At 38.0% G+C, this 25,128-nt stretch overlaps 1 protein-coding gene across 4 annotated transcripts in view; it reads left to right on the forward strand.

Annotated features, from left to right (window-relative positions):
* Nucleotides 1–440: 440 nt before the first annotated feature.
* EEA1 (early endosome antigen 1) overlaps nt 441–25,128 on the forward strand; it is a 77,756-nt gene continuing 53,068 nt past the window's right edge. The window contains exons 1-4 of one of the 4 annotated variants that reach the window (XM_026058451.1): nt 441–624; nt 9,704–9,796; nt 12,792–12,917; nt 23,921–24,048. In XM_026058451.1, the coding sequence (XP_025914236.1) occupies nt 499–624; nt 9,704–9,796; nt 12,792–12,917; nt 23,921–24,048 (473 nt within the window). In that variant the 5' untranslated portion in view covers nt 441–498. Of the gene's footprint in view, nt 625–9,703; nt 9,797–10,855; nt 10,925–12,791; nt 12,918–23,920; nt 24,083–25,128 lie in introns of those variants that run through there. The other 3 variants (XM_026058452.1, XM_026058453.1, XM_026058454.1) reach the window with 3 other exon arrangements.

Genomic DNA, 25,128 nt, shown 5'->3' on the forward strand with positions numbered 1-25,128 from the left:
GGGCCGGGCCGGGCCGGGCCGGGCCGGGTAACGGCCCGCGCGTCCGGCTCTGGGCCGCGCGACGCCTTCCCCGAAGGGCGGTTTAACCTGTGAAAAAACACTTATTTTATTTTATTGTTATTTTATAATTATTTTATTATCTTTTTTTTTTATTTTCCCCGTGCTGGTCTTTGGCCAGGCCGTGCTGCTGCGGGAGGTGTTTGCGCTTGGGAGAGGTGCGAGGCAGAGCCCGCGGCTGCCCTGCGCCCCACCGTCTGCGTGCCTCGCCTCGCTCCCTGACGCCAGCCCAGAGCCCGGCCACCATGGAGCAGCCGGCTCCTTTATTTTAGGAACTGGCTTTTCCAGATGCTCCAGCTAGTTTAAAAAGCCGAGGTGTGACATCGGCTTACGAAACCCTTCCCGCCTCCCCAAATCCCTGTTTCTCTATGCGGCAATGTCGGTGGTGTTGCAGTGAGCTTCTGGTTCGGGCGAGCACCAGCCGGGTTGCCTTCCCGGGAGATGCTAGCGGCGCACAGGTGTCGGTGGAGGGGAGCCCCAGGCACGCGGTGCGGTGCGACCTCCCGGTGCGGGCAGGGCTGCTCGGAGCACAGAGGAAGGCCTTCATCCCCCGTGCTCAGCTGGAGGGTGAGCAGAAAAGAGTTGAGTCACTCAGTTGGTTGAAAGGCAGTGCTCTAGTTCCTGCCTTGCAAGAGAGCAGTGTCAGTGCCACGCAGAGCGCACTCACAGATAAATGGGGCAAACAGCTGACTTTGGTATTTTATTTGACATTTGTTTCGAAACATGTTGTCTACATAGCACTTCTGTGAAAGGGTGCTGAAGTATTTCTAATGCTGGCACGCTCTCCTTATCTGCCATAAATGGAAGAGTTGCTACAATAATGAGAGTATATTGTTTTTCTTTAGAGGGACAGGAAGTATACAAATATGAACACTGCTAGCTTTTTTTGTTGTGGAACAACTAAATACACCATGTTTCCAGTTGTTTTGCAGTCACAGATCCTAGACAGATAAAGTATGTCCTTGATGTATTTACAAGTCAGCGTCTACAGGGGAAAACTTCCTTCCTGAAATTGATGGGAAGACATTAACAAGCAGGGAAATTTTCTCAGTACTGATCTAATTAAATACTGTCAACATTTAACTGGGTGTTTATTGATACTGAGAAATAACAGGCCTTCAAGGAAAGCTTATATGAGGCAGGAAAATGCTTATGGACCAGCACCAAAGGAAATTTGGCCCTAAATATAAATTAGCTAAACATTTTCTATAAAAATGTTACCTCAATGTAAAAGTTTTCACATACTAGAAACAGCCATCTGAAAACATTGAACAATTTAAACAAATAACTATTCCCCAGGGGTGCTTGAAACTTAAAGTTACAGAGTTGCAGCAGAGCTAATTGCTGGCAAAGGTGAAGCAGATTTCTTAGTGCTCAAGTAGAGGGAAACAACAAATAATAGGGAAAGGGCAAGATTCCTAAAGCTTTTAGGTATCTGTCTTCTAATTGGTGCAAATAACTATTTTTAAAAATCCATCTCTTATAAAAGCCTAATGCCCCCTTAAGAGAAGTAGTGATTGTATGAACAAACTCATACATACCTTTTCCCCTTACAGTCTGCACTTGACAAACTATGGAAAAGACTTCCGATGTGCTTTGGTGTTAAAAGTGACCTGTAGCTTCCTATCTAATTTGTAGGAATACATGCAAAGAGTGTAAGTGGTAAAATCTTTCATATCTCTGAAGCAATAATTTCAAAGCCTAGGAACCTCCTCTTGCTGTTTTTGTGTGTGTCATTAACACAACTGGTATATAATACATGCGAAAAAATACCTTGCTGTCACCGAGACGTATGTTCTTATGTATATATTTGGTTAATCTTTCATTGTGAGCATTATTTGATTATATGTAATGTCTTCCTTTCTAGCCTGATGGCTAGTCACTACTGATGACATAACTTGAATCCAGAAAGTATGTAACAAAAGGGAAATCTTTATTACATTCCACTTCCTATAACTTGGAGAGCAAGCCATCAAGCTAGAAAGGAGGAGTATGAAAGCAATAAAGATAGTTTGATATTTAGATCACACTCTTATTCTTGAAGTTTTAAAACATCAGATGTTTCTTAATACTCTTCCTACTCACTAATGACCTTTTTATTTCATCCACAGTTGTAGTTTTTGTTTTGAAAAGTGTCTTCTCTGTGGCTTTGTATGGCCTATTGTCAAAATAGAAAACATTATATACCTGTTACTGCTGAACATTGCTCATTTAGTTTTTGAAGTCAGTGTCTCCATGCCATCTTCAACTAGAACCTCATTTTAGGCCCTTTCTCTACAAGCTTTTTCTAAGCTCTACTTATGTTTTTGATGTAACATCTCAAAGATCCATGCGTATGTTTGCACCATAGAAATCTCTTGTTCAGGCTCTTGTCACTTTTCAGTTTTATGGATTGTTCTTTATCTGCTCTAGGAAAAGGTAGTCTTTCCCAAAGTAGATCTGTAAGGAATGTCTTGGAGAGACAGCTTTCCTATCCAGGTATTTTGATTTTTATCAGCATTACATATATGCATTCTTAGAGAGCTGTCAATTCTTTCTTGCATCAAACTTGTAAGGCCCTTTGTGGCTTAAATTCCCCCTCTCAGCTGTTCATTTACTAGCAGGACAGTGACTGTTGCCTCTGGTCTGTTAAAGCAGCCTCCTTTGCCCACTTCTTAAATATGCAAGATAGCAAAACTTGGAAAAAAATAGCATTTTTATGTATGAAGGAGGCACATTTCAGTCACTGGAAGACTAATTACGTTGATCTTCTGAGCCTTCCTCTCATCTCTCATATTTTGTAGACATCACAATGAAAGACATATCGGTTGGGCCAGCATGACTACCGTTTGAGCTAGTTTTTGTCTTAATTCTTTGCGTTTAACAGCCTATCTGTAACTATTAGCTCTTGTGCTGTATTTAGATGGTAAGACCCTATTGTTCTGTGTTTTTTAACAATATTTCATATAGTTGGTTGCTGGATGAGAATTGGTTTTTGCAGGTAGTTCTGTAGCTTGGATAGTACGGTAGCCTTTTCTCTTACTCCCAGCTCAGAAACTGAGATAAAAATATTTGCTCATCTGGGCCGTATTGCATCTTGTAACTTGCCTTTTTTTTTCCTTTCACCTTTATAATTGCAGGGCTTGCTAGATAGCATATTTATTTGGGTGGATGTTGAACCTCAGGTCAGCATTTATGCTGTCCCTGTAGGGTCAAAGGAAGTAGATGTGACTCTTCATGGCTACAGGAGCTGCTTGTGTGGAACTGGTTGCATTATGTAAAAGAAAGATTTTATCCCCTTGAAGTCAAGAGTCATTTCATTTTAGGAGTCATAAAATAGCCATCACACTTCTAAAGAAATAAATAACATTTCTGTTCTGTATCACGCTGTACTGTTTCTGGCATACATGTTAATTACTTTAAGTGACAGTGTTGTCTGGTATAATTAATTCGGTTTAAAATGTTTTGGGAGCTTAGAATCTTATACTGAGGCCTTGAAAATATGTTGTGTATGAAACGTTGGCTTGAAGCGTGAAATATTTTTTATCTAAACTGAAAACTGGTTCTTTTCTCAGAAAGTTTCAGAAGCTGAAGAGGAAAGTTATTTTGAATACATCTGGACTATAAAGTCTCTAAAGAATGCACGGGAGTGAAAGAGAAGGATGAAAAATGCACTGAAAGGTGTTTGATAGCAAGGGCTTTGGCTTTTTTATCTTTTTGTTCTTGCATCTTGTTTGTTGCTTAGGAGCTTAGTATGTTTGCACAATAGTACCTTTATGTAGTATTAAAATCTCTGCTGGGAAAACAAATCTATATTTGTAACACAAATTCTCAAGGTTTACTTATTTTTCAAAGGTTTAGTATATTCTGATTTTAAAACTGCTGAAAACTGTATTATAAATGGACCGAGTGTAGCTATAGATAGATAAATGACTATGCAAAAATGACACTGTAGAGGTCCATATTTATACTCTCCCATTTCACTGTATTAGCTCAACTCATTCATTATATAATTTTCTATTCCTTTTCAGAAAACAGCTGCAGTCGTTGTCTTGCTTTTTGTTGTTAATGATGTTTCTTTATTATTTTAGCTTACAGTTTTGACAGCACACAAAGAAGAACGCTGTGAAGTTTAGCATATTATTTCTACAACTGTAGTGCTAATAGAAATGTATGCTTTTCAGCAAAGTAAACACATTTAAGTCAGACACCTAGGAAACTGATACACTGGGTGAGATACTAATTTTTCATAATCAGTCTTCCAACACCAGGTATGCCTTTAGGTTTCAAATGTTAATTTTGTAAAAATACGTTTATAGAAGCCTGTGTGAAAAGTGACTTTTCACATGTGATTCATAAGTCTACTCCCCAGTATAGTCCAGGTGTTTATTCAGCAGAGAATAACTAAAGCAACTGAAAATGAAAAGCACCATTCCTAATCTTTCTGTAGTTCACAAAATCTGGGCCGCATTCATTGTTGTTTGATGTGTTATGATTATGATTTTTATAGAACATGGTATAACAGTGGTCTAGGAACCTAGCTTAAAAATGCATTCAAAAAAAAATAAAAAAAAGACATCCCCAACCTCCTATTTGACTGGTGAAGGATATTTGTATTACAGTACAGCTTTAAAAGATAAGTAAACTGCATTTGTAATTTCAGTCTCTATAACACACTTCAGAATTTGTATTAATTTTTTCTTGATAGTTTGTACTGTTTTGGATATGGATGTTATGGTGTGTTTCTCCTGATCTTGAAAGGTACTTAATGACCTCTCTTCTTCCCACCGTTCTTCCCTCTGCCTGTCACCCAACAGAAAATGCCACCTCCTTAGTAAGCTTTCTATATCTAGCTTGGAACTGTGCTTTCTGTTTTAAAGTGAGCACATTGTTTTTGAAAGGTTAAAAAGATTTACCAGGTACTGTTTAATAATTCCTGTCTTGTATTTGCATATTACACATAATAAGACATGCCATGCAGTGCATTTTAGTGTGATTATAGCATGTCTGAAATGTTTCGTAAAGAAAATACTTTAATCAGCCGCATAGTAATAACACTGTGCATTAATGTAACACCTTTCATCCTGAAGGTTGTAATAATCTACAATTTGTAGTGCTAAAACTAGCACAACTTAATATGCAAATCTCATTGTGAAATGCAGTCAACTCGGGTGAAATGTGATAGCTGGTTAACAATGCACAGTAGTGTATATAAGAAGTTAAAGTGAAGAAAATACTATTGCTCTTTGTTAATTGTCATGGAAAATACTTGGCTTTGGGATGAAATGATTCACTATACTGAAAACATACTCTTGGGTTTTATGAAAGTGGAGGTATATCTACCATCCATTTTTCTTCCTGCCTGTCTAAACAGACTGCTGGACTACCTTTTTTTGTCATTGCCTAGGCTATCAGTTTTTATTCAGTTTCTCCCTTCTGCTCTGGCATCATTCTGTTCCAAGGCTAAATACATGAAGGAGCATTCTTCAATTTTTGGAACTGAGAAATGGTACTAAAGGCTTCCCTTTGTTGTACAGGATTAAGGAAGTGCACATCCATTAATCCTGACACATTCTTCATTTAAGAAGAATTCCATTTCTACTTGTGGACTGTAGATACTGGGACAGATAGGGGCCCAGATTCTGAGGTTTTCCAGAACATAACTGTCTCCATAGCTAAATGCCATTCTAAAGCCTTTTCATCATGCTCAGACTTTAGAAGTCTTTTTAAAAATTCCCTTCAATAAGAAATTGATTCTTACATCTTAAAATTTCAGCTTCTTTATTGGAGAAAGCTTTGATATCTGACTTCTAGCTGTTCCCTTGTGTAGACATATGTATATATATCTTCTTTGGATTCTTTGTTCTTGCACAAAATGGATTCACAAATAGGCCTAATCCCTGGGCAGTATGACCATAATTTATGGATTGCATGAAAAGGTACTTTTGAACTATATAAACTGAAGAAAGCTATTTGTAACATTAGATGCAGGGTTCTAACTTCTTATTGGTTCTGTCTTATTGGGAAGCATGGCTACACCTCACAGATTTGAATATTGTTCTTCCTACTGGCTATTCATGCAATCCATGTCTTCATTGATGAAGTTACCAAACTTGCATTTCGGATGCTCTTCCATTATGTGTTCCTGCAGGTTAACATGTAAGAGATTACAGAATCGTTCAGGCTAGTCCAACCTCCTGCTCAAAGTGGGATCAGCTATGAGGTCAGACCAGGTTGCTCAGGGCTTCATCCAGTTGGTTCTTGAAACCTTCAAGGATGGAGACTGCACAGCCTATCTGGGTGACCTGCTCCACTGCTTGGCTGTCCTCATGGGGGAAAAAGCTTTTCGTTGCATCAAGTAGAAACCTCTCTTGTTTCAATTTCTGTTGTCTCTCGTCCTCCCACCGTGCACTGCTTTGAAGAGCCTGGCTCTCTCTCCTTGATACTCTCCTTGTAGGCCCGGGGGGTTTGCTGTTAGATCCCTCCAAAGCAATCTCTGCTCTAGGCTGAACCAGCCCTGGTCCCTCAGTTTCTCAGGGCTCACAGGGCAGGTACCTCAGCCCCTGACCATGTTGGTGGCCCTTTGCTGAACTTACTCCATTTTATCAGTCTTTCCTGTACCGGGGGTGGGGGGGCAGGCAAAACTAACCACAGTATCTAGATGTGGTCTCATGAGTGCTGAGTGGGTGGGGAAGGTAACTTCCCATGATCTCCTGGCTCTGCTCCTGTTAGTACAGCCCAAGTTGCTGTTTTTTTTCCTTGCTGCCAGGGCACAATGCTGGCTCACATTTGGCTTGGTGTCAAACATGACCCCCAGGTCCTTCTTGGCAAAACTGTTCCACAGCCAGTCAGTCCCCCACCTCTCCAGTTACAAGGGGTTCTTCCTTCCCAGGTGCAGGGCTTTGTCTTTGTCCTTGTTGAATTTCATAAAGTTTCTGTTGGTCCATTTCTCCAGCCTGTCAAGGTCCCTCTGCATGGCAGCCCTGCCCTTGAGCATGTCAACTGTTTCCCCCAATTTGGCGTCATCTGTAAACTTCAGGAGTGGGCGCTTTGTCTTCCCCTCCAGGTCATTGATAAAGACACTAAACAGAAGAGTCCCAGGATAGACGCTGTGGTACCTCACTTGTCACTGGTATCCAGATAGAGTAAAACCCATTAACCACTACCCGCTAAGCCCAACCATCTAAACAGTTCTTTTACCCATCTAATTGTTTATCCATCCAGACCATAACACCCTAAGTTGGATACAAGAATCATAGAAGCCAATCGAAAGCCTTGCTGAATTCAGGGTAAATGACACCCACTGCTCTCCCCTCATCTACAAATCCAGTCATTTTGTCATGGGAGGCAATCAGGTTGGTCAGGTGTGCTCTCCTGTTGGTAAATCCATGCTGTCACCTCCTCCTTCATGTACCCAGAAACATATTCCAAAAGGACTCACTCCATGATTTCCCCAGGGACTGAAGTAAGGCTGAACAGCCTCTAGTTTCCTGGATCATCCTTTTGGCCTTGTCTGAAGACATGTATAACATTTGCCTTTCTCCAGTTATTGGGGACCACCCAGATCTCCACAACTTTTCAAAGGTAGTAGAGAGCAGCCATGCAGTGACATTGACCAGCTCTCTCGGCACCCTTGCATGTAGTCCATCTGGTCCAGTGAGCTAACCTGTAGATGTCTGGAGGAGGCAATGAAAGATAACTTAACCAAGAAACTGTAGAGAGTAAGAAGTACTAATGCCTTCACACCTGACATGCTTTGCTTGTACATCAAATTCTTTACTTGCACCTTTTTAGCCTCTTATAATATTAACTTGGAGAGCTTGTGTCATCTTGCCTATTGCTTCTGTGTGTTGTCTAGAAGGAAGCTAAATTGTGTTCATACTTTCTTTAGAAACATGAAAAAGACAAAATTTAAACAACTAAAATAAAAAGATACAGGAATAGGAAAACCACCACATGCTGATCACTCAAGTGATGACCCCAGGGAAGGCTTGGGTTAAGAAAAGATTTTTCCCATCTCATACTTACTGTTGCCAACCCTTGATAGCTTGCTTCTCTCACCCCTACTTATCACCCTTTGGTTAGTCTTTGAAGCCTTTTTAAAATTGAACCATATCTCACTGGGAATTCACAGAATCAGAGAATGGTTGAGGTTGGAAGGGACCTCTGGAGATCATCTAAGTCCAACCCCCCTGCTCAAGAAGGGTCACCTAGAGCACGTTGCCCAGGATCGTGTCCAGGTGGGTTTTGAATATCTCCAGAGAAGGAGACTCCACAACCTCTCTGGGCAACCTCTTCCAGTGCTCTGTCACCCTCACAGTAAAGAAGTTTTTCCTCAATTAAGTCCCTAATTGGTAAACCTGACCTTTTTATTACATATTTTTTTGATATTGATTAATAATAAAAGGCTGTAATCTTCATGGAAGTTGGAAATAGAAAGCTCTTTACAAAACACAACAGGAAAATATAGTTTGAAAATATGGAAAAGCTTGCATGTTGCAGATGTTTTATAAAAGGCTATATACTTGTCTGAAAAAAAAATATTCATGGAAGAAAATTTTAAAACAAATAAGATTGTGGAGACACTGAGATTTACAAACTAAAACTATTTATTCTGTCTCTCTGTCTGTAGATTTAAATCTATAGATTTAAAATACTGTATCTTTTAATCCTCCCTATTAAATCCTTCATAACATAAAAAATATTTTCAGATAGGCTAAAATACTGCAGTAACATTACTTCACCCTGTTTTTAATTGTCAGTATGGATTTGGATAATAAGCTTTTTATTTTTTTTATAAACTAGGAGTGCGTATCAGTATTTGAGGTAATTTCTTTACTAATGTTTGCCTTAAGAATGCTAACTTTTTTGACATCAGTCAAGAAGTGGAGCTCTGGAGATGAGTAAGAGAACGAAAAATGAATGTCTTGATTAAAAGGTTAAATTAAACAAGGATTATAAACTGGGATCCATCCATCCAGTTTTGAATCAAGCAATATTTCAACTTTATTTGCTTATTTTCTCCAAATACATATTTTTAAACCAATACTATTGTTTTTATTTTCATTCATAGGGATTTACTTTTGTAGGTTGTCTCACTGATTAACGTGGTTAAATTTAATCACAGTCTTCATACTTCAGTTTTCAAATCACAGCCCTAGTGTACCTGCTTAGTTGCTTATTGTATCAGGAGGGTCTCATTCTTTAATTTTCTTTCAAATATTTAAATATTTGTTCAGATTGCAGACAAGTTTTCAGGAAAGTAGTATGATGATATCAGTGGATAGCCTCTGAAAGTGTTTAGATTGTAATTTCTAGTGGTTTCCTATTGGATAGAGAGACCTAATTTCACATCAGTGAGTGATAGAAGGGCAGAATTTAGCTTAATTCTTTGTCTTGTGTTGAATGTTAATAAGAGGAAGTGAACTGAAGTCCCGGCCTTTGCTTCTGGTATCTGCTTATTGTTTGATATATTGATTCTTGGATATAAGCTTTAGTTGAAGTGTTGTAGTGACAACTGCAAAATTGTGTGTCAGCTTTTGTTACTGCTGTGGAGGGAAAATACTTTCATATTTTAGCTAATATAAGAGAGACATTTGCACAGGATAGATACCATGCTTTATTAAATACAGTCTTCATGCATTCATTTTTCCTCTCTGTCTTTCAGACTCCGGGCAGAGTTGGGTCTCAGAGCTCTGATTCGGATTCATCTGCTACACCAGGAAATGCCGTGGATGTGAACAACGAAGGCTCCTCCGAGGTACTGTACACCAGTATATGGAACCATAGTCTTAAACCTTGGGAGCTATTTCTCTGTCCTATGAAACAGTTTGGAACTTCTTTTGATACCCTACCTAAAAATAGTTGTATGAAATAAATACTACCTTCCAATAATAGGTAATTTAAATATAAAGACAGGTCATATAAATGCATAGCTTTTATTTAGGTTTATCTATAAGTAGTCACAAACAATCCTTCCTGTAATTATAGAGAAGAATTTGAGACAAAACCTTAACATTTCTCCTTAAAAAATCTTATATGAGAGTTTCAGCAAACAAAGCGTAACATTTTCACTCTTGTAGTCTCTTAAACCTTGCTTTTAGCAGAAGTTAAACCATAATGTATGCTGGAAACCTCCTTCTCCACCTAAATATGAAATGTGCTGGTTTTTATTCTGTGTCTGTGTCTAATCTACCACTTCTAAATCGTATCTGTCTTTCATCTGCTGTATACTTAACCAACAGCGTAAGTTGTTTTGCTATTCTTGCATCAATCCCATATTAAAATGTCTTTGGATTTACAGTGTTGTCAAATATTAACTTTGAAAAATGCAGACTGACTTCACTGGCTGTTGAAGCTATTTGGTGCTAATGTGGCCTGATTACCTAGCTTGCAAATGTTTCAAGCTTAACATACAAATGCAGTGCAAGGTTAATTACTGCTATTACAGCATTAAAGGGAACAAAGTGCCCTCTCTTACACTGAATAAAGTATATGATGGTTCAGATACCCATATATCTGTTATACATCATAAGAGAACTTTTCACTATGCTGTTTAAAATCATAATTGCCTTCCATCTGTGCTAATTTCTTAGTTATTGAAGCCTTAATACAGTCAGTATAATCAAACATTCCTTAATTTCTTGCTGCATGTCACCCATGTCACATGTTTGTAAATCAAAATCTGTGTTTTGTATGCATATTTACACTGTCCCTGAAGCAAACAAATATTCTTAAGTTGCGGAGTAAAATCTCAGTACTTCTGTAGTTAATTAGTGCATAAGAATATGCAATGAGAGATAATTGTTTCTTTCCAAAGTTCGCCTAAAGCTACATGATCCTGTTAACATGTTGATAATATCACTGCTTGTACAGCTGATGTCACAAGGTACGTCAATACTAATGCAGTATTATTTTCTTGATATAAGAAGAACTTGTAAAGTGTTGATGTGCCTGCACTGTTGTACTATTAGTTTTTCTTACCACTGAGTTGAAACTCGGACCAAAGGCTGATATATCACTTTTGGTTGTAACATGTTAAAAAATATCTTTTAGTTGTCAATAATTCCACCAGCTGTCTCAGTGGTTGCAAGAAAGATGTTTTCTTTAGAATATAATTTTCAAAACCTGTTCAAAAATTAGTTCTGAAGCTGATGATGATTTCTTACTCTCCGGAGATTCATACATTACAGAATGTAGCTCGAGCCTTTCTGTTTGTCTTCCTTTCCCTCTGCTGCTGGCCTGAGATGTTCTCTTTCTGAGAACTCTCTCTCCCAAACCACAGTAGCCAGCCTCTGCAGAGTGTTTGCTTTCCATTATATGATTAAGGTCCCACCTGGTTCTCCAGTATTACATAAAACCAGAAATTCAATTGACTTGTTTTCATTCCAGGCCAGTTTGCGACTAGATTTTCCAAAATGTATTGCTGTTAAGATTCAAATGGAGAAAAATTAGTAGATGTGTGCACATTCTCATATCTTCTACCTCCTTCAGGCCTGATTGAAATCAGTCCTGATATTTGAGAATTGTAGTATAAAACAAAAGGAGGGGGAAGGCTGATTTAATTAAAACTTCCAGTTGTTCCTTGTTCAAGGAGAGAGGGAAATGCTATTATTTAAGTCCCTTCTGTGGCAATGTCAGCATTGTGTATCATGCACAGACCTGAACCTATAATCAAGTCTAGATGCCTCTTTTATTCACTGTGCAATCTGACCGAGAAGAAAAAGTTTGAGTCTATCTTACCTTTGTAGTTCCAGTGCAACTCCATCTGCAGCACTGAGGTGCTGAATGATCCGTTTTTTCAATGAGTCCACCAGCATGTATTCTGTTTATACTTTTGTTAGTGCAATGCAGCTGCGTTGGCTAGACAAGTTGGTCACAGATACCCTGTTTGGAAGGGGCCTTAGCATGTGCCATAAGGGCAGACAGGGTTGTATGCAGTCTGCTCTGTCTGCCTCCATAGTGGTCTGCCAAGTAGCTGCAAGCATCCACAACCACCAGCGTGGGCAGAGTCCCAGAGCACCTTAAGCTCTGCCCTGCTTTTTCCATGTGTTTGAGAATGTAGAATGTGTCTTGAAGATATAAAGCTGCAGCTCTTCAGCAGCTGGTTGGACTTCTTTCTTTGGTAAATCTCAGGTGAGCATGCTGAGTTTTTTTTGAAATTCTACAAAGAAAGACTCATCTTTTGCCTTAAATGAGAATGCCAGGCATGCAGTTGCATGAGTGCCTAGGCCATGCCTTATACTGTAAAGTTGCTCTCTGATGAAAATTAAAATATCTTTATTCTCCTGTGAAAGCTGGCTTATGAATCTGTGTATTAATTTAGAGAGGTATTTCTGCGATCTCACACCATCCTTGTCTCTATCTTTGAAACCTCTGAAAACTCTTATGAGAAACTGCAGGATAGATCTGATGTGATGCCTTATGATGGTCCATTCATGGTTTATTGTGTAGTATGTTCCTTTGTCATATGGAGGGCTACCAAAAATCTGTGGAAAACAAGTAGTAGTATGCAGCATAGGTTTGTTTGTTTCATGTTCTTAATAAGTGTTCCTTGTTGTCTTCTCCATGATATTGACATGTGATTTGGAAAAAAAAAAAAAAAAAAAAAAAGTCTTTCCAAATGGAAGTAGCTGCAAACTTTGCTTTCAGTGATTACAGAGAAGTTTCAGCATCAGAATTTGAACATCATATGATTCCAAACCTGTTTGTTTTTATCTTTGTCAGTTTCTTAAAAACAAATATACATTTCACAGGGCTTCATCTGTCCACTGTGTATGAAAGTGTGTATAACTCCTACTGATCTGTCTGAACATTACCAGAATGAACACTCTGGGACAGAAAGGAGAAGAGAGGAGCTTCATGACCTTCCAGCCATTACTGTGGGTCTTGTTTATATTGTTTCAATAGCTTTGGTAATGGGCTGCTTTAAATGGGCATACATCTTTTCTTATGGCTTGGGTGTCACCTTTCTTAATTGTATTTCTTGTGATTTCTTGCTGAAACATAATTGATCTCTTATGCATGATTAAAAAGTATATATTCAGCAAAGGCCTTCTTCCATGGCTAGCTTTCTGGTTTGCGGTTCTCACCTGAAATTTGTGCAGTGTTGGCAGACTTGCATTCACTGATACAATCTTTTTGAACAGCTTTTGTTTGATTTTTTTGTAAATGAGATAATTACACTATTTGATACACTCTACTTCAAGTTCAGTGTCATGATAAATGCAGTAACATCTCTGGTAAATCCTTTGTGAAATTAAATGTTTCAAGCTTTTATTAGCTAACTACTTTTAAAGAAGATTTATAGTGGGAGATAGATACTCTGGGTGAAAGGTGGAAACCAAAGATAGGATATTCAAAAGCTGTTTAGAAGCTTCTCGTCTGAACATTTTCAAAAGAGCCTTCAGCACTGTAGCAAAAGTATACAATAGTGTTCTTAAACCACACCTTAGAATTTTATTGAAATTGTTTTACAGCCCCCAACAAAATGCAAATGCTGTTTCAGTTGATAGATATTGTAAGAAATAGAGCATTTCTAAATTCTTCCAAATATGTAGTGTAAAAAAGAAAATAACAGCCTTCCGCTGGATAAGGCTATCTGATTTGTTCCTCTGTGAATCTTCAGAGAGTGGATTTTTGACTTTTGGGGGTAGGCAGCTTCCAGTGCACTAGCTGGGCTTGTATGGAGATGAAGTTGTTTTGCTTTTTTTTTTTTTTTTTCTGCTGATGTTTCTTTTGTTGAGTTTTGGAATCAAAATGTTTATTCTTAGCTATATGAGCTATATGATTTTATTGTGTATATTGCTATATGTATTTGCTAAGTAGTATTTTTCTCCCCTACTTGAAACTTGATGTGTAGTTGCACTTCATAATTATTTTCAAAAGGCAAATTTCAGTGTGGGACATTGTACCCAAAGATGATGAAAGCCATCAGTAGCATAGTGATTATCCTTAGGTTACTTGAGATCTCTTCTCAAGGATGAAGTGTCAGCTGTTAAAATGAGCAGTCAATATTTCTGTAAGATCTGGCTAAAACTGGCAAATGCTGCTCTGCAGTTTCACTAGGGAACTTCCTCATAATCAGTAGAACTGGCAACTCACTTTTGACTCATCACTGCTGCCTCCTGAATCAAGGACCATCTGTATTGCTGTGTGTATGGTCAAGTCAGCATTATCTTTATTTTCTGGTTACAGTGCAAGTGCCTTTCTTAAATAAACTGTGATTTATCAGTGACAGATTGTTGCACTGCTCATGTGAAGGTAGTGTGTATACTGGGATGTGAGATGGTTTGGTTACCCGAAGAAATTATTCTTTTATTTAAGTTGGATTGTGTTTAATAACCTCATGGAGTTGACTGAAGGTTCCTGCCCCCCCCTTTTTTTGTTTGTTTGTTTTTCCTCCGTTAGTTACTCCTGTCAGCAACTTATAACTTTTTAACTTGGCAAAACTTGTGTATTGAATGTGGCACATGAAGTGCAAGTTCAGTTGTTTCTAGCTCAAGTCCCATTGCTAAAGTTGTGGGTTTTGGTACAGTGATTCAGAAAATAACTGAAAGAGGTAAGAAACAAATAAAGCTAATATATGGAATTTTTTTCAGTTTGATCTTTCTTTTGATCAGCATACATAGAAGGATTGAAACAGTGGGACATCAGTACTAATATGTAAAATTTTTAAATATTTGATCACTGAGAAATTGGTTTGCACTTGTTGATAGAAAATGAGTGTTTGCGTTTGTAACAAGCACATCTTGATTTTTGAAAGAGCAACCCAGTGAGGTTGTCGCTCTTCATTCCTCTTCATTGCATCTTGACCATTTATGAGACAGCTTTGTAAGAAAAAAATGATGTGTTCAGTGTTGTTTTCTCTAGCAGACATATGCAACATTGCTGAGTTTGGCTTTCTTAGACTAATGCTTGGCGTTCTGATGATTGGTGTTACTACTGTGAAAAGTTTAAATGCATTTTGTTGAAAAATGGTGATGGAGATGCTACTGAACTCAACTATTGCCAGTGCGTTGTCTTCAACAATAGAGGTAGGATCCAGAATATTAAGTGTTGCAAAGTCAATGTTTGGTTTGAATTTACATTATGCGTGACCTGAAAAATTGTTAGTCAGTTAACCAAAATATTAGCACCATGCTTTGAAGTTTGCCTCTTGCTTCCTTTACTAACCTGTTTTCCATTGGTAAAACCTTATCTGCTGATCAGAATTTTATTTGCCACTGTGTGTTCTTGTTGCTCTTCTCTCCATTCATTCCTCCAGGCAATGGGAGTTAGTGTTTGGAAATCACTGGCTTCTACTGCTGAAACATCTGACTGTGTCTGATGGACTGCTGGAACAGATCCTCACCACTCACCTTCAGCTTTATTTATGATATTTCTCTTAAATAGCTCTTTGTAGAGTCTTTGTGCTTCAAACCAGGGATTATAGCATGTAACTGGTGAAAGTGACACTGAAATACCTCCCCCCCCCCCCCGAAGCACTGATTAAGTCTTACCTTAAAAGACAAAGGCCTATTCTACTGCAAGAAGTAGTACTATAACGTTGGTGCCAATTTCTTTGTCCGTATATAGCCAGCTCAGCCAGCAAATGTCCTATGGAGGTCACATGCATCACTACATTCCCAAACAGAGACTTTGTTCCCCCCTCTTTCATATATACCGTGTTGTAACCAACAAAAGCAGTGTGTTTTGTTCTGTATTGTTGTTTTTTTTCCTAAAGGAATGGTACATTTCTAAATTGTTTCCACCACTGCCTGACTCTCTTTGATGGACATTCATGGCTTCTAAACAATAAGTCTGTTAGAAGGGGCTTAAGTTTCAGACTTACCTTTTTGATTTCTCTTAAGGCAACCAGACAACCACCATGTGGTACTTCTGCAGCATTTAGAATATAGTGGTTGTTACAATCTGTTGCCTTATCAAAGCTAAATCTAAGGCAAATTTTTAACAGTTCTTTTGGGTTATTTTCCTGACTTTCCAGATGTTTAGTAAATATGCATTTCTTGGCTAATACGACCAAGATATGACCCTGATGATGTTTTTGAATAGGCTTTTCATAGCAGGATTGTCCAGAGCGTAAATTGGAATGCTAGTTGTGCAAAAACTTCTAAATAGCTAAACTTTTGTTTTGAGATGAATATGTTTCTTGTCTTTATTTGAAAGTGCCTCATTCTTTATGATGTTTTTTTCCACTTGTCTCTTACTGTAGATCCAACTGATTGCATCCTCTGTTTGTGTGGATGCTCCTGCAATGTTGCAGACTGCTTTTTCTGCACAGAACATATCCATGCTTTAATGCTGGTATTGTGTTCTGTTCTCTTTGGATAATCTTTCAGTTCCTTCTCATATTATCAAATTAGGTCACAATAGCTGTTCTTGCCTCAGTGGTACTTGCCTGTTTTGCTTAGGAACAAAAATCATTGGTTGAACTATATTGCTACATTATTTCTGCATTCTCTTAGTATTGTTTAGATGTTGCAGCAAATTAGAGATACTGATTTGATTTGACTTGATCATGTGTTGCGACTAACTTTTTTTAAGAAAAAGAGAATCCACTGAATTAGAATTTCTAATTTGTCACAAAACTGTCTTGTAGGTTGTGACAGACTCATCAATAGTAGTAAAAACAGAACAGAACTGAACTAGAAATTATTTTGGTTCTATTCTTGTCAGGTAAAATCAGCTTCTTTTCTTGAAAGGCATTGAGTCTGCAGTCTATTATAAATGAACTGTAGGCAGACATGTTTTTTCTTTTTAATCTGAAGGTTAAATACTTTCATGTAAAATTGAAATGGGCTCCAGAGCTTAATTATATGAAAGATGACCTTTTTACCTCTTTTCTAATGATTAGATAGAGATCTTGTCCAGGGAAGCCACCATCATTTTATTGTGTGTGTAAACCCACAGGAAAGTGCTTTTATGGTAGAAGGCATGGAACAAAAATCTGTCAACAGTATTTTCCTGTTAACAATATATAAAAGGAATGACCTACTTTATTTATTCTTTAACTTAAGAATGTCCAATAAATTTTTTTATCAGTATGTAAGACTTCTGAAATAAATTCTGAAACCTGGTCTTGGCCTTGATGTCTAGGCGGACAGTTTAATCTGCCTCTGAGAACTTCTTGAGGGTTCAGTTAATTGTTTTGATATGTGTTCAGGAAATAAAATGTAGAAACTACTTGATCTATCTTTTGGCTCTGAAATGTGAGTATATGTTTTTTCCTCTGGCCCGAAGTATATACAGTTCCTAACCTTTGGTCCTGTAAAATGTTTCAGCCTTTAAATCACAGTGTAACTGGAGAATATCTGAGTGTTAGTTTAGAGTTACCATTTAAATGGCGATGAAAATGCATACCTTACTGACATAAGAATTGTGAATGTTAGACTGCAGTGGAAAACCATGAATAGTGGATTTAGAGACTTTCCAAGAATTTGTCATGCTTAAAAATTAAAACCAACTCCAGAAAGGTATCTGTGCCTCTGAGTGAATGGACATGCCATACAGCTCTCGAACTTGCTTTCAGCTTTTGAACATGCTGAACTTTTATCTGCAAGACAAGCTGTATATTGTCAATAAAGTTTGTGAAGTAGTTGTTAATGTAAGTTTGAATTTTGAGGCATTGACAAAATTAGATCATGATTAGAGGATGTTATGGCTTTGGATATGAATCAGAGTTACTACTTTCTGTTCATGCCACTTACTGTAAGATTGTTGCCTTGAGTGCTGGCCCAGTATTTCTGGACAGTCAAAGATGAAGCACAGAAACTAAAATTCATGTAAACTAGAGCCCAATCTGTACTTTAACATGCTTGACTACCTCCTTATGCCCAGACTAAGCTCTCCATGTAGTGTATATATATGGTAGAATATTGATTTATCTTTTCCATATAGTAAAAGTGTCAGTTACATTGCAATTCTGTTTTTTCATTCACTTCAGTACTTGAATATTTTCCAAGAAGTGTGTTTGTGGAACAAAATTGACTTCTCAGTGGAAAATAGCAAAGTTCCCTAGTTGTTTAAGTTTGACTCATGACATAATTGCTGGGATAAAAACTTAAGACAGTGCAGAAACTCTGTCTGTATTAGCGAAGAGTGCTATGTGCTCTATTCATGTGTGTATATATATAAAATATATAATATTATATATATAATTATATATATTATATATAAAATATATAATATAGTTATATATATAAAATTTGTGCTATATATGTGCTCTCTACTACATATAGCTGTAGAACAACATCGATGGTAGCAGCCTCATTGGGTTAAAATGGGATTGGGGAATAGAATAGATACTCGTTTCATTTTTAAACAAAATGCTAAGGAAGGCAGGTAGCTATGTCTATGACTTCAGAACATCTCTGGGATATCTTCTCTCTGGTACTTCAGCTATATGATCAAATCTGAATTTTGTCCTGTAAAAACTCTTTTGCCCATGGTACTTTCCTTTGAGAAGAGACTTCTTTCTGCCAGATAATCCTGGTTTTAATTTGTGAAAAAGTAAGCTATGCTTCCACTCATTAGTTACTTAAGCCAAGATTTCATATTAGCTCTACAAAGACCGTTTCAGTAATACTCTGGGGAAAAAAGCAGTTTGTAGATGAAGGCACCTAGACTTAAGGCATGTGTATGTAGGTGTCTCAAGCTCCCACTATAGGAGATGGAACTATTCAGCTGACCCTATGCGTAGGATACACATTTGTTTGATCGTCTGACTAGTGTGTGGCTCCAGTGGAGAGACCTGAGTCGCTCTCCATTGATAATGATTGGTGAGTAGACACCTACATGTAAATGTTTACGTTTTTTAATCTGCAAGCTAAAGCCTTCAGCCTGTTGAAGTAATATCTTTGCTTTTATATGCTAGTGAGTAAGGAAAATGCTGCTCTTCAAAATGTGTTGTCCTACTAGACAACTTCATGTTTAGATCTGGTTTGTGCTGAATGATGAGGAAAAACTGCCATGTTAAGGCAATATTCTGAGCAGGCTGAAATTTTCAAACATATATTTTTACTTCCATCCCTTCTCAGTCCTGCAGAACAATACAGAGAATAGCTAAAGAAACAGAATCCACTCAGTCCATTCTGCTATGTAAATTATTTGTGAATCTTTCTGAATAGTTCTGCGAATGACTGCAGTCAATCAAAACTTCTGGTTGTACAGAGCATGCCTGTCTGTCTGTGCTGGTACTCGGACTGAGGAGTGTTTCTGTGCGGGCGGCCAAAGTTCTCCAAACAGTTATAGTCCTGTAAATTATGTTGGTACAATAAAAATAAATATGGTAGTTCTTTTTGCAAGACTTTCCTTCCAGTGTTGCTTTTAACATACTGGCTTACTTCCCAAGGAATGCTGTATTAATGATTTGTAAGAATATTAATGTTACTCAGAAAGAATCATTTACCTCAGATGCCTTTTAAGAGAGAGATCGCTGAGAAGCTTAACTTTATCAGGGCTGAAAGTAAATCTTAACTAGGAGAGCGGAGAAATAGCTACACAGAAATGTTTGTACAGACCTAGTCATAAGTTTTTTCTGACGAAGTCAATTAAATAATCCTGTAATGCTTCCATGTAGTCTAAGATCGTTGGTAAAATTTGGCATTAGAACTTGACATGAGGCAAGACACTTTCCTACAAAACTTCTAGATAGTAATTTCTGTTCTGCTCTGAATAAAACTGGTATACTTTGAAGACTTTGCACCAACAGAGACCTGTCTCGGAGGCCAGTGTTTTGCTGCGGGTGTGCTTGGTGCTATGCATGCCGCATAGGTATCCACCTGAAAGAGATCCAAACATTTCCCTCTGAATCAAGAAATTGGGATTTGAAATGTATTGTTCCTCATTCTCATTGGAATGCCTTAACCAGCAGGTCGCAGGCTCTTTTGAGCTATAAATTGCATGTTGATTCCTAGTGGCTAGGCTGTGCATGTATGTGGTGTTTTGGTTTGGACTTTTTCTTTTCTCTTGCTCTATCTTGCTTCAGGAATTCTGTGGTGATCCGAAAAACTTCCCTGATAAAACTTGTCCATTTGGTGGTTGTGACTCTGTTTCCTTCTTCATTTTTTCCCTGACAGGGATCTGCAAAAAGCTTTAGATTCAACAAATTGTCATTTCCTGATGGAAATATTCTCTAGTTAAAAAAACCAAAAATCATCTAATTGTCCTTAACTTCTTTTGGGCTCTTTTTTCCCCTGCATAAAGCAAAAGAGAAAGCCCAATTAGAAATGTTGGTCAGGGAGTTACGAATTATGTCTGTGTATGCAGTGCTGCAGGCGTTAGAAGTGATATCTTTCCTTTTATTGGTTGAAGAATATTAACTCCCTTTCAGTTCTCCATGGCTGTGCTTTATGCAGTGCAACTCCTAAATGTATTTTTAAATGAAATTTACTGAGTGCCTCTTGGTTAATATAGGCTTTGGAAAAATATAATTGTGCATGTCATATATGGTGACTTCCTTCTTCAAATACGAGAGTGTTACTTTGGTACTTGCTTTTTCTATAAAGGTCTGTGTAGTTAAGGAAGACAAGTGTAGACTTACTGGAATGGAGATCTCCTTCCCTCACCCCAGTTGTGGTAGCCAGTGTTACAACCCTTTAATGGCTGTAACTGTGTAATCTGCCCTGGATATGAATATCTTGCACTTGATACAAATTCCTGCAAACTAACAAAAGCGTCAAAAGATGTAAGCATTTCGGACAGTGAGTTTTCTTCTCTTCCTCCTCCTTCCCACACATTCAGCTTCAAATTATTAAAATGTACTTTTATATGTATTTTCAAAATGCATCTCAAGATGCTAGGAGAGAGAGATTTTTTTGGCTGTATTTATTAAAAAAAATGAGAGAGAGCCACCACTCCAAGCCCCTACCCAAGATTCTCACCTGGGGCTAACCGTTGCAGGCCCAGGAAAGCTTTTTACTTTTGTCAGTTACTGTCTGGTACCCAAGAAGAGTCCAGATGATTCTGATTTTCTTAGTATGAAGAGAACTGAACTAGTATTTGTATGTCAGCTCTGACTTCAGTAGCATTGTTGGTTTGCATGAAGCAATCTGGTCCTGGGCACGTATAGTCTAATGCTCTGATTTGTGAGTGACGGTGCATTTAGCTAGAGAAGCTGGCATTCTTGCCTGCCCCAACTGTCTACTGGCTCCCTATGAATAGGAGAAAGGATGATGTTTTCCATGACAAGGGTGCCCGTTTGCAGAAGGGTAACATCTTCCTCTGCCAGTGTTTGAGTCAGACCTTTAGGAAATGCCATTTAACCGTGAGGGTGCAGTCCAATTGCCGTAATCCACTGCTGATCCTAACCATGCCAGATGCCTAAAAAGTGAGGCCAGCAGTGGTTACCGCAGTGCCTGTGGAGAGGCTGGGGCTGTTGGGTGACGTACTCTTTACTCCACCCCATGCAAGAGGAAGGTGGTTTCTGTTATTAGAAAGGAAATTTTGTGCATGCTTCCCACTGCCCCCGGGGGCGGTGGGTTTGACTCTTGCGCTCCCATCCACCCTCTGGGTTACAAGGCATCCTGCTGGCTCTGCAGCTTCCCCCTACCTCTGGCCCCTGGTCCGGGGGGGAGCTGCATTCAGTTTTGCCTGAGTTTTTGGAAAATCTTGGGCTGGCTTTGCTCAGTAATAATCGAGATGACTGATTGATTGCTGTCCCCTTGGGCCAATTGCAAGTATCATCTGTTCTTTCCTCTTCTCCAGGGCCCCTCTTTCCACACAATAAAACCCAACCAAGCAGCCAAAAGCAACTGAACAGACTCTGCAGCTTAAATGGAAAGAAATAAAGGGCAAAAGGAAGGACAGGACAGAGCAATTTTCCGTACTCGTTCTTTCCAGATTCACCTGTGCTGTGTAAGAACATGTGCTCGGTGGATAGCAGATTTTTCTGTCACTGGGAAACCAAACTGGACAGTGAGAATTGCTCAGGTGCATTTCATCCCAATAGGATTCTGTTACAGTGTTAGTGCATGAGAGTGTCTGCTCTCATGTCATCTGCAAAACAAATTCCTTGCTTTTTGACCAGTACTGTTGTTTATTGTCATTGCTATTTGCCAAGAATTTTCTATATTCTCCCTCTGATTCTTTTGCTCAGAGTAACTCTCATTGCCGTCATGTGCTAATTATATCGGATAAATGTTACTGGGAGCTAAGTAGGCTGTCAACTTCCCTATATCCCTCTCGGCACGTGTGCATAAGAATGAGTGGCTTAGTTTAATGCTAAGTGAAGCCGTGCAGATGAATTCTGGAAATAAATGAATTGGAGTTAGAGGTAAATGTCTATGCTCTGCTTTTGAAGGAAGATACTGTTTTGTTTGTTTGATCCAGTTTTGCTAAAATCAGTCTTCAGTATGATCATGTGGATTTGACAAGCAACTATATTTAATTTTTTAATTTTCTGAACATAAATAATACTGGTAATAAAGTTCCTGTTCACTGCTCTAGAGCTTCAGCTGCCTTTGAATAGCCTAACTTGACAATTCTCTTGGATTAAATCCGTGTAAGTATTTGGTTATTTAATTTTTAATGACTAGTGAAACAAAATACTATCAATGTCAAGTTAGGAAGTGAGTGCTATTGTGATCGACAACATATGCATTCAGTACATTCACTTTGTAATTATGTCTAAAGTTCTGCGGCTTATCTAGTAGTGTCCAAATACGTAGTTAAGAACATACACAAGTAGTTTTGACACTCAGTTGATCTGTCAGATGTCTTGCAGGAGCATACGTTATGTGAAATGTGATAATCTTCCAGGAGTATTCTCATTTTGGATAGTGAGGATCTTTGTTTTAGTGTTGGAATGTGATACAGTTAATACAATTCATGTGATACAAATCATTACTTAAGGGTAATGTTTAAAAAAGTAAATGCGTATTTCGAACAAATTAAAAAAAACCTAGGGCCTTAATCTCACTTGCACGAAGATCTCTTTATACAGTTTGGAATTATAAGGCACCTTTAATATGAGACTAAATTGCTTACTTCCACTCTGAAATTTCTTTGTTTCACTTGAGTGATGCGTATTGGCTATAGTGTAAATGAGAACTTGGCTCGGAGTGATCATGATAACCAAGTGAGTAAAGAACCAAATTAAAGCCCCTCAGTTAAAAACAGATTGAATAGGTTGTTAGATAAAGTGAGATGCATAACACTTCTGGTAAATGTCGGTTTGGCCATACACGTTTAAAAATACATCATTGTAACTGTTTTCACTTGACTTTGGGGGTAGAATGAAGGTATTGCCCTTTTAAGTTTTTGCTGTGAGTAAACTTGCACTAAATATGCTGGAATGTAAATGGATGGTTTCTGCTTCTTTAGATTGTAGAGGGCTGATTTCAGTTCTTCATTTCTGGATTGCATCTACTAATTATATGCAAGATGAACACTGGTTTCTACTCTCACCTGGTCCATATTAAAATCAGTGGCCTAAATATGGTCATAACAGGTGTATGAATAACTATGCTTTAGAGGGTTTTATTTTGTCTCATTCACATGAGTGGTTTTTTGTATCTCCTTTTCTAAAAACAAGCCCCCAAACCCTGTCTCCTCTTTGGAAGAAGAATCTGATTTTATGAAAAGTTGTAATGAAAATTCTTACAGTCCTTCAAAAATGACTATTCTTATTTTTCTAAATAAAGATTTCATTACTAGTACATAATGCTATTGTGAAAAAATTAGTGAATAATAAAATGACTTTTGTAGGCCTTACTCTAACTTATTAATTGCCTAAACTGTTATCAGAGCACAAAATACTTAGTAAGAATCTTTTTCTGAAAAAAATTGTATTTCCTTCCTTTTAAATATAAAAATTTGGCAAAAAGCCAAATTTTGCTTCTCACTTCTTTTTTTCTTTTTTCTTTTTTTTTTCTTTTTATAATAGGGCTTTATTTGTCCTCTCTGTATGAAGTCTCATGGATCAGCTGAGGAGCTGTTCAAGCACTATGAAGCAGTTCATGATTCTGGCATTGACTCAACTCATGGAGGGGAAAGTCATCTGTCACCGAACAGGTGGAACAGTATTCCTTTGTGCATGTGCTTTTGTGTCAGTATTGAACTGCTTCTAATTACAATGAAGGCTGTATTAATTTGAACACTTATTTATGTAGTAAAATATTTAAATGTTCATGCCCCATTTCTAAATACAATTAAAAAACAGCTTAAAACTTATGTTGGCTGATATTGATCTGACAACAGATGACAAGCAGGTATATATGTTTATATTTTAATTATATCACCTGCTTCTCATGCAGCTGACAGTGCAATGTTACAAACTGGTATGATTTTTAGGATTGGGGCAGAAAAATACATTTTCCACCTTATTTTCAGCATAGAGGTGAAATTGCACTTTTTTGAGGGTGGGAAGGGCAACCCTTGAGAAAGAGAAGAAACCTGATTTTGTCACTTAGTGGTTACGGTACTGGGTACTTATATCATGACTATTTGTTTTGATAGGTTTCCATATTGCCTAGTTAGTTGCAAATCTGAGAAGTTTGTGTCACTAACCCTCCTTCTGATGCTTCCATATTCCAGAAACTCCATACTGATCTTTAGAAATCTCCTCTAGTTTATTTTGTTTAATTCTTTGATCAAAACCGTATGGTTAGATATATTCCCAGGCAACCTATCAGATTGTTTAGTTTCTGAGACCAGCAGATTATAGCAGGAGTTGATAAGATGAAACTTAATCTCTTCAGAATAGTTTTGAGTAGTGTCCCTGTGTTTCAGTAGACCCTCTTGTTGGTTTGGGGAGTTTTTCGCAAGGGTAAAATTTATATAGGGTTTATTTTGTTTCCTCCCGGTTCTTCTTCTGTTCAGTGTTTGTTTGGGATTGTTGTAAATGGCAGTCAGTGCTGCTGCTTTGTCACACTCCCCCAAACTCTCTTCTGCTTGTCACGCAACAGTGTCAGAGTGAGCAGATGACTGGCCTTATTCAGCAAATAAAGGTTCAGACTCTACAGCCTAGCTGTTGTTCACCTGATGACTGAAGCAGCTTCTACCACAGCTGTGAAGTAAATCATTCAAATGTTTTGTGGTCAGTAGAAATGTGACCCAAAACGATAAATAGTTACATTGGAAAAAATACATGCA

This window comes from Apteryx rowi, unplaced genomic scaffold (genome assembly GCF_003343035.1).
Source record: "Apteryx rowi isolate R43461 unplaced genomic scaffold, aptRow1 scaffold_147, whole genome shotgun sequence".
In the NCBI taxonomy this organism is placed as follows: domain Eukaryota; kingdom Metazoa; phylum Chordata; class Aves; order Apterygiformes; family Apterygidae; genus Apteryx; species Apteryx rowi.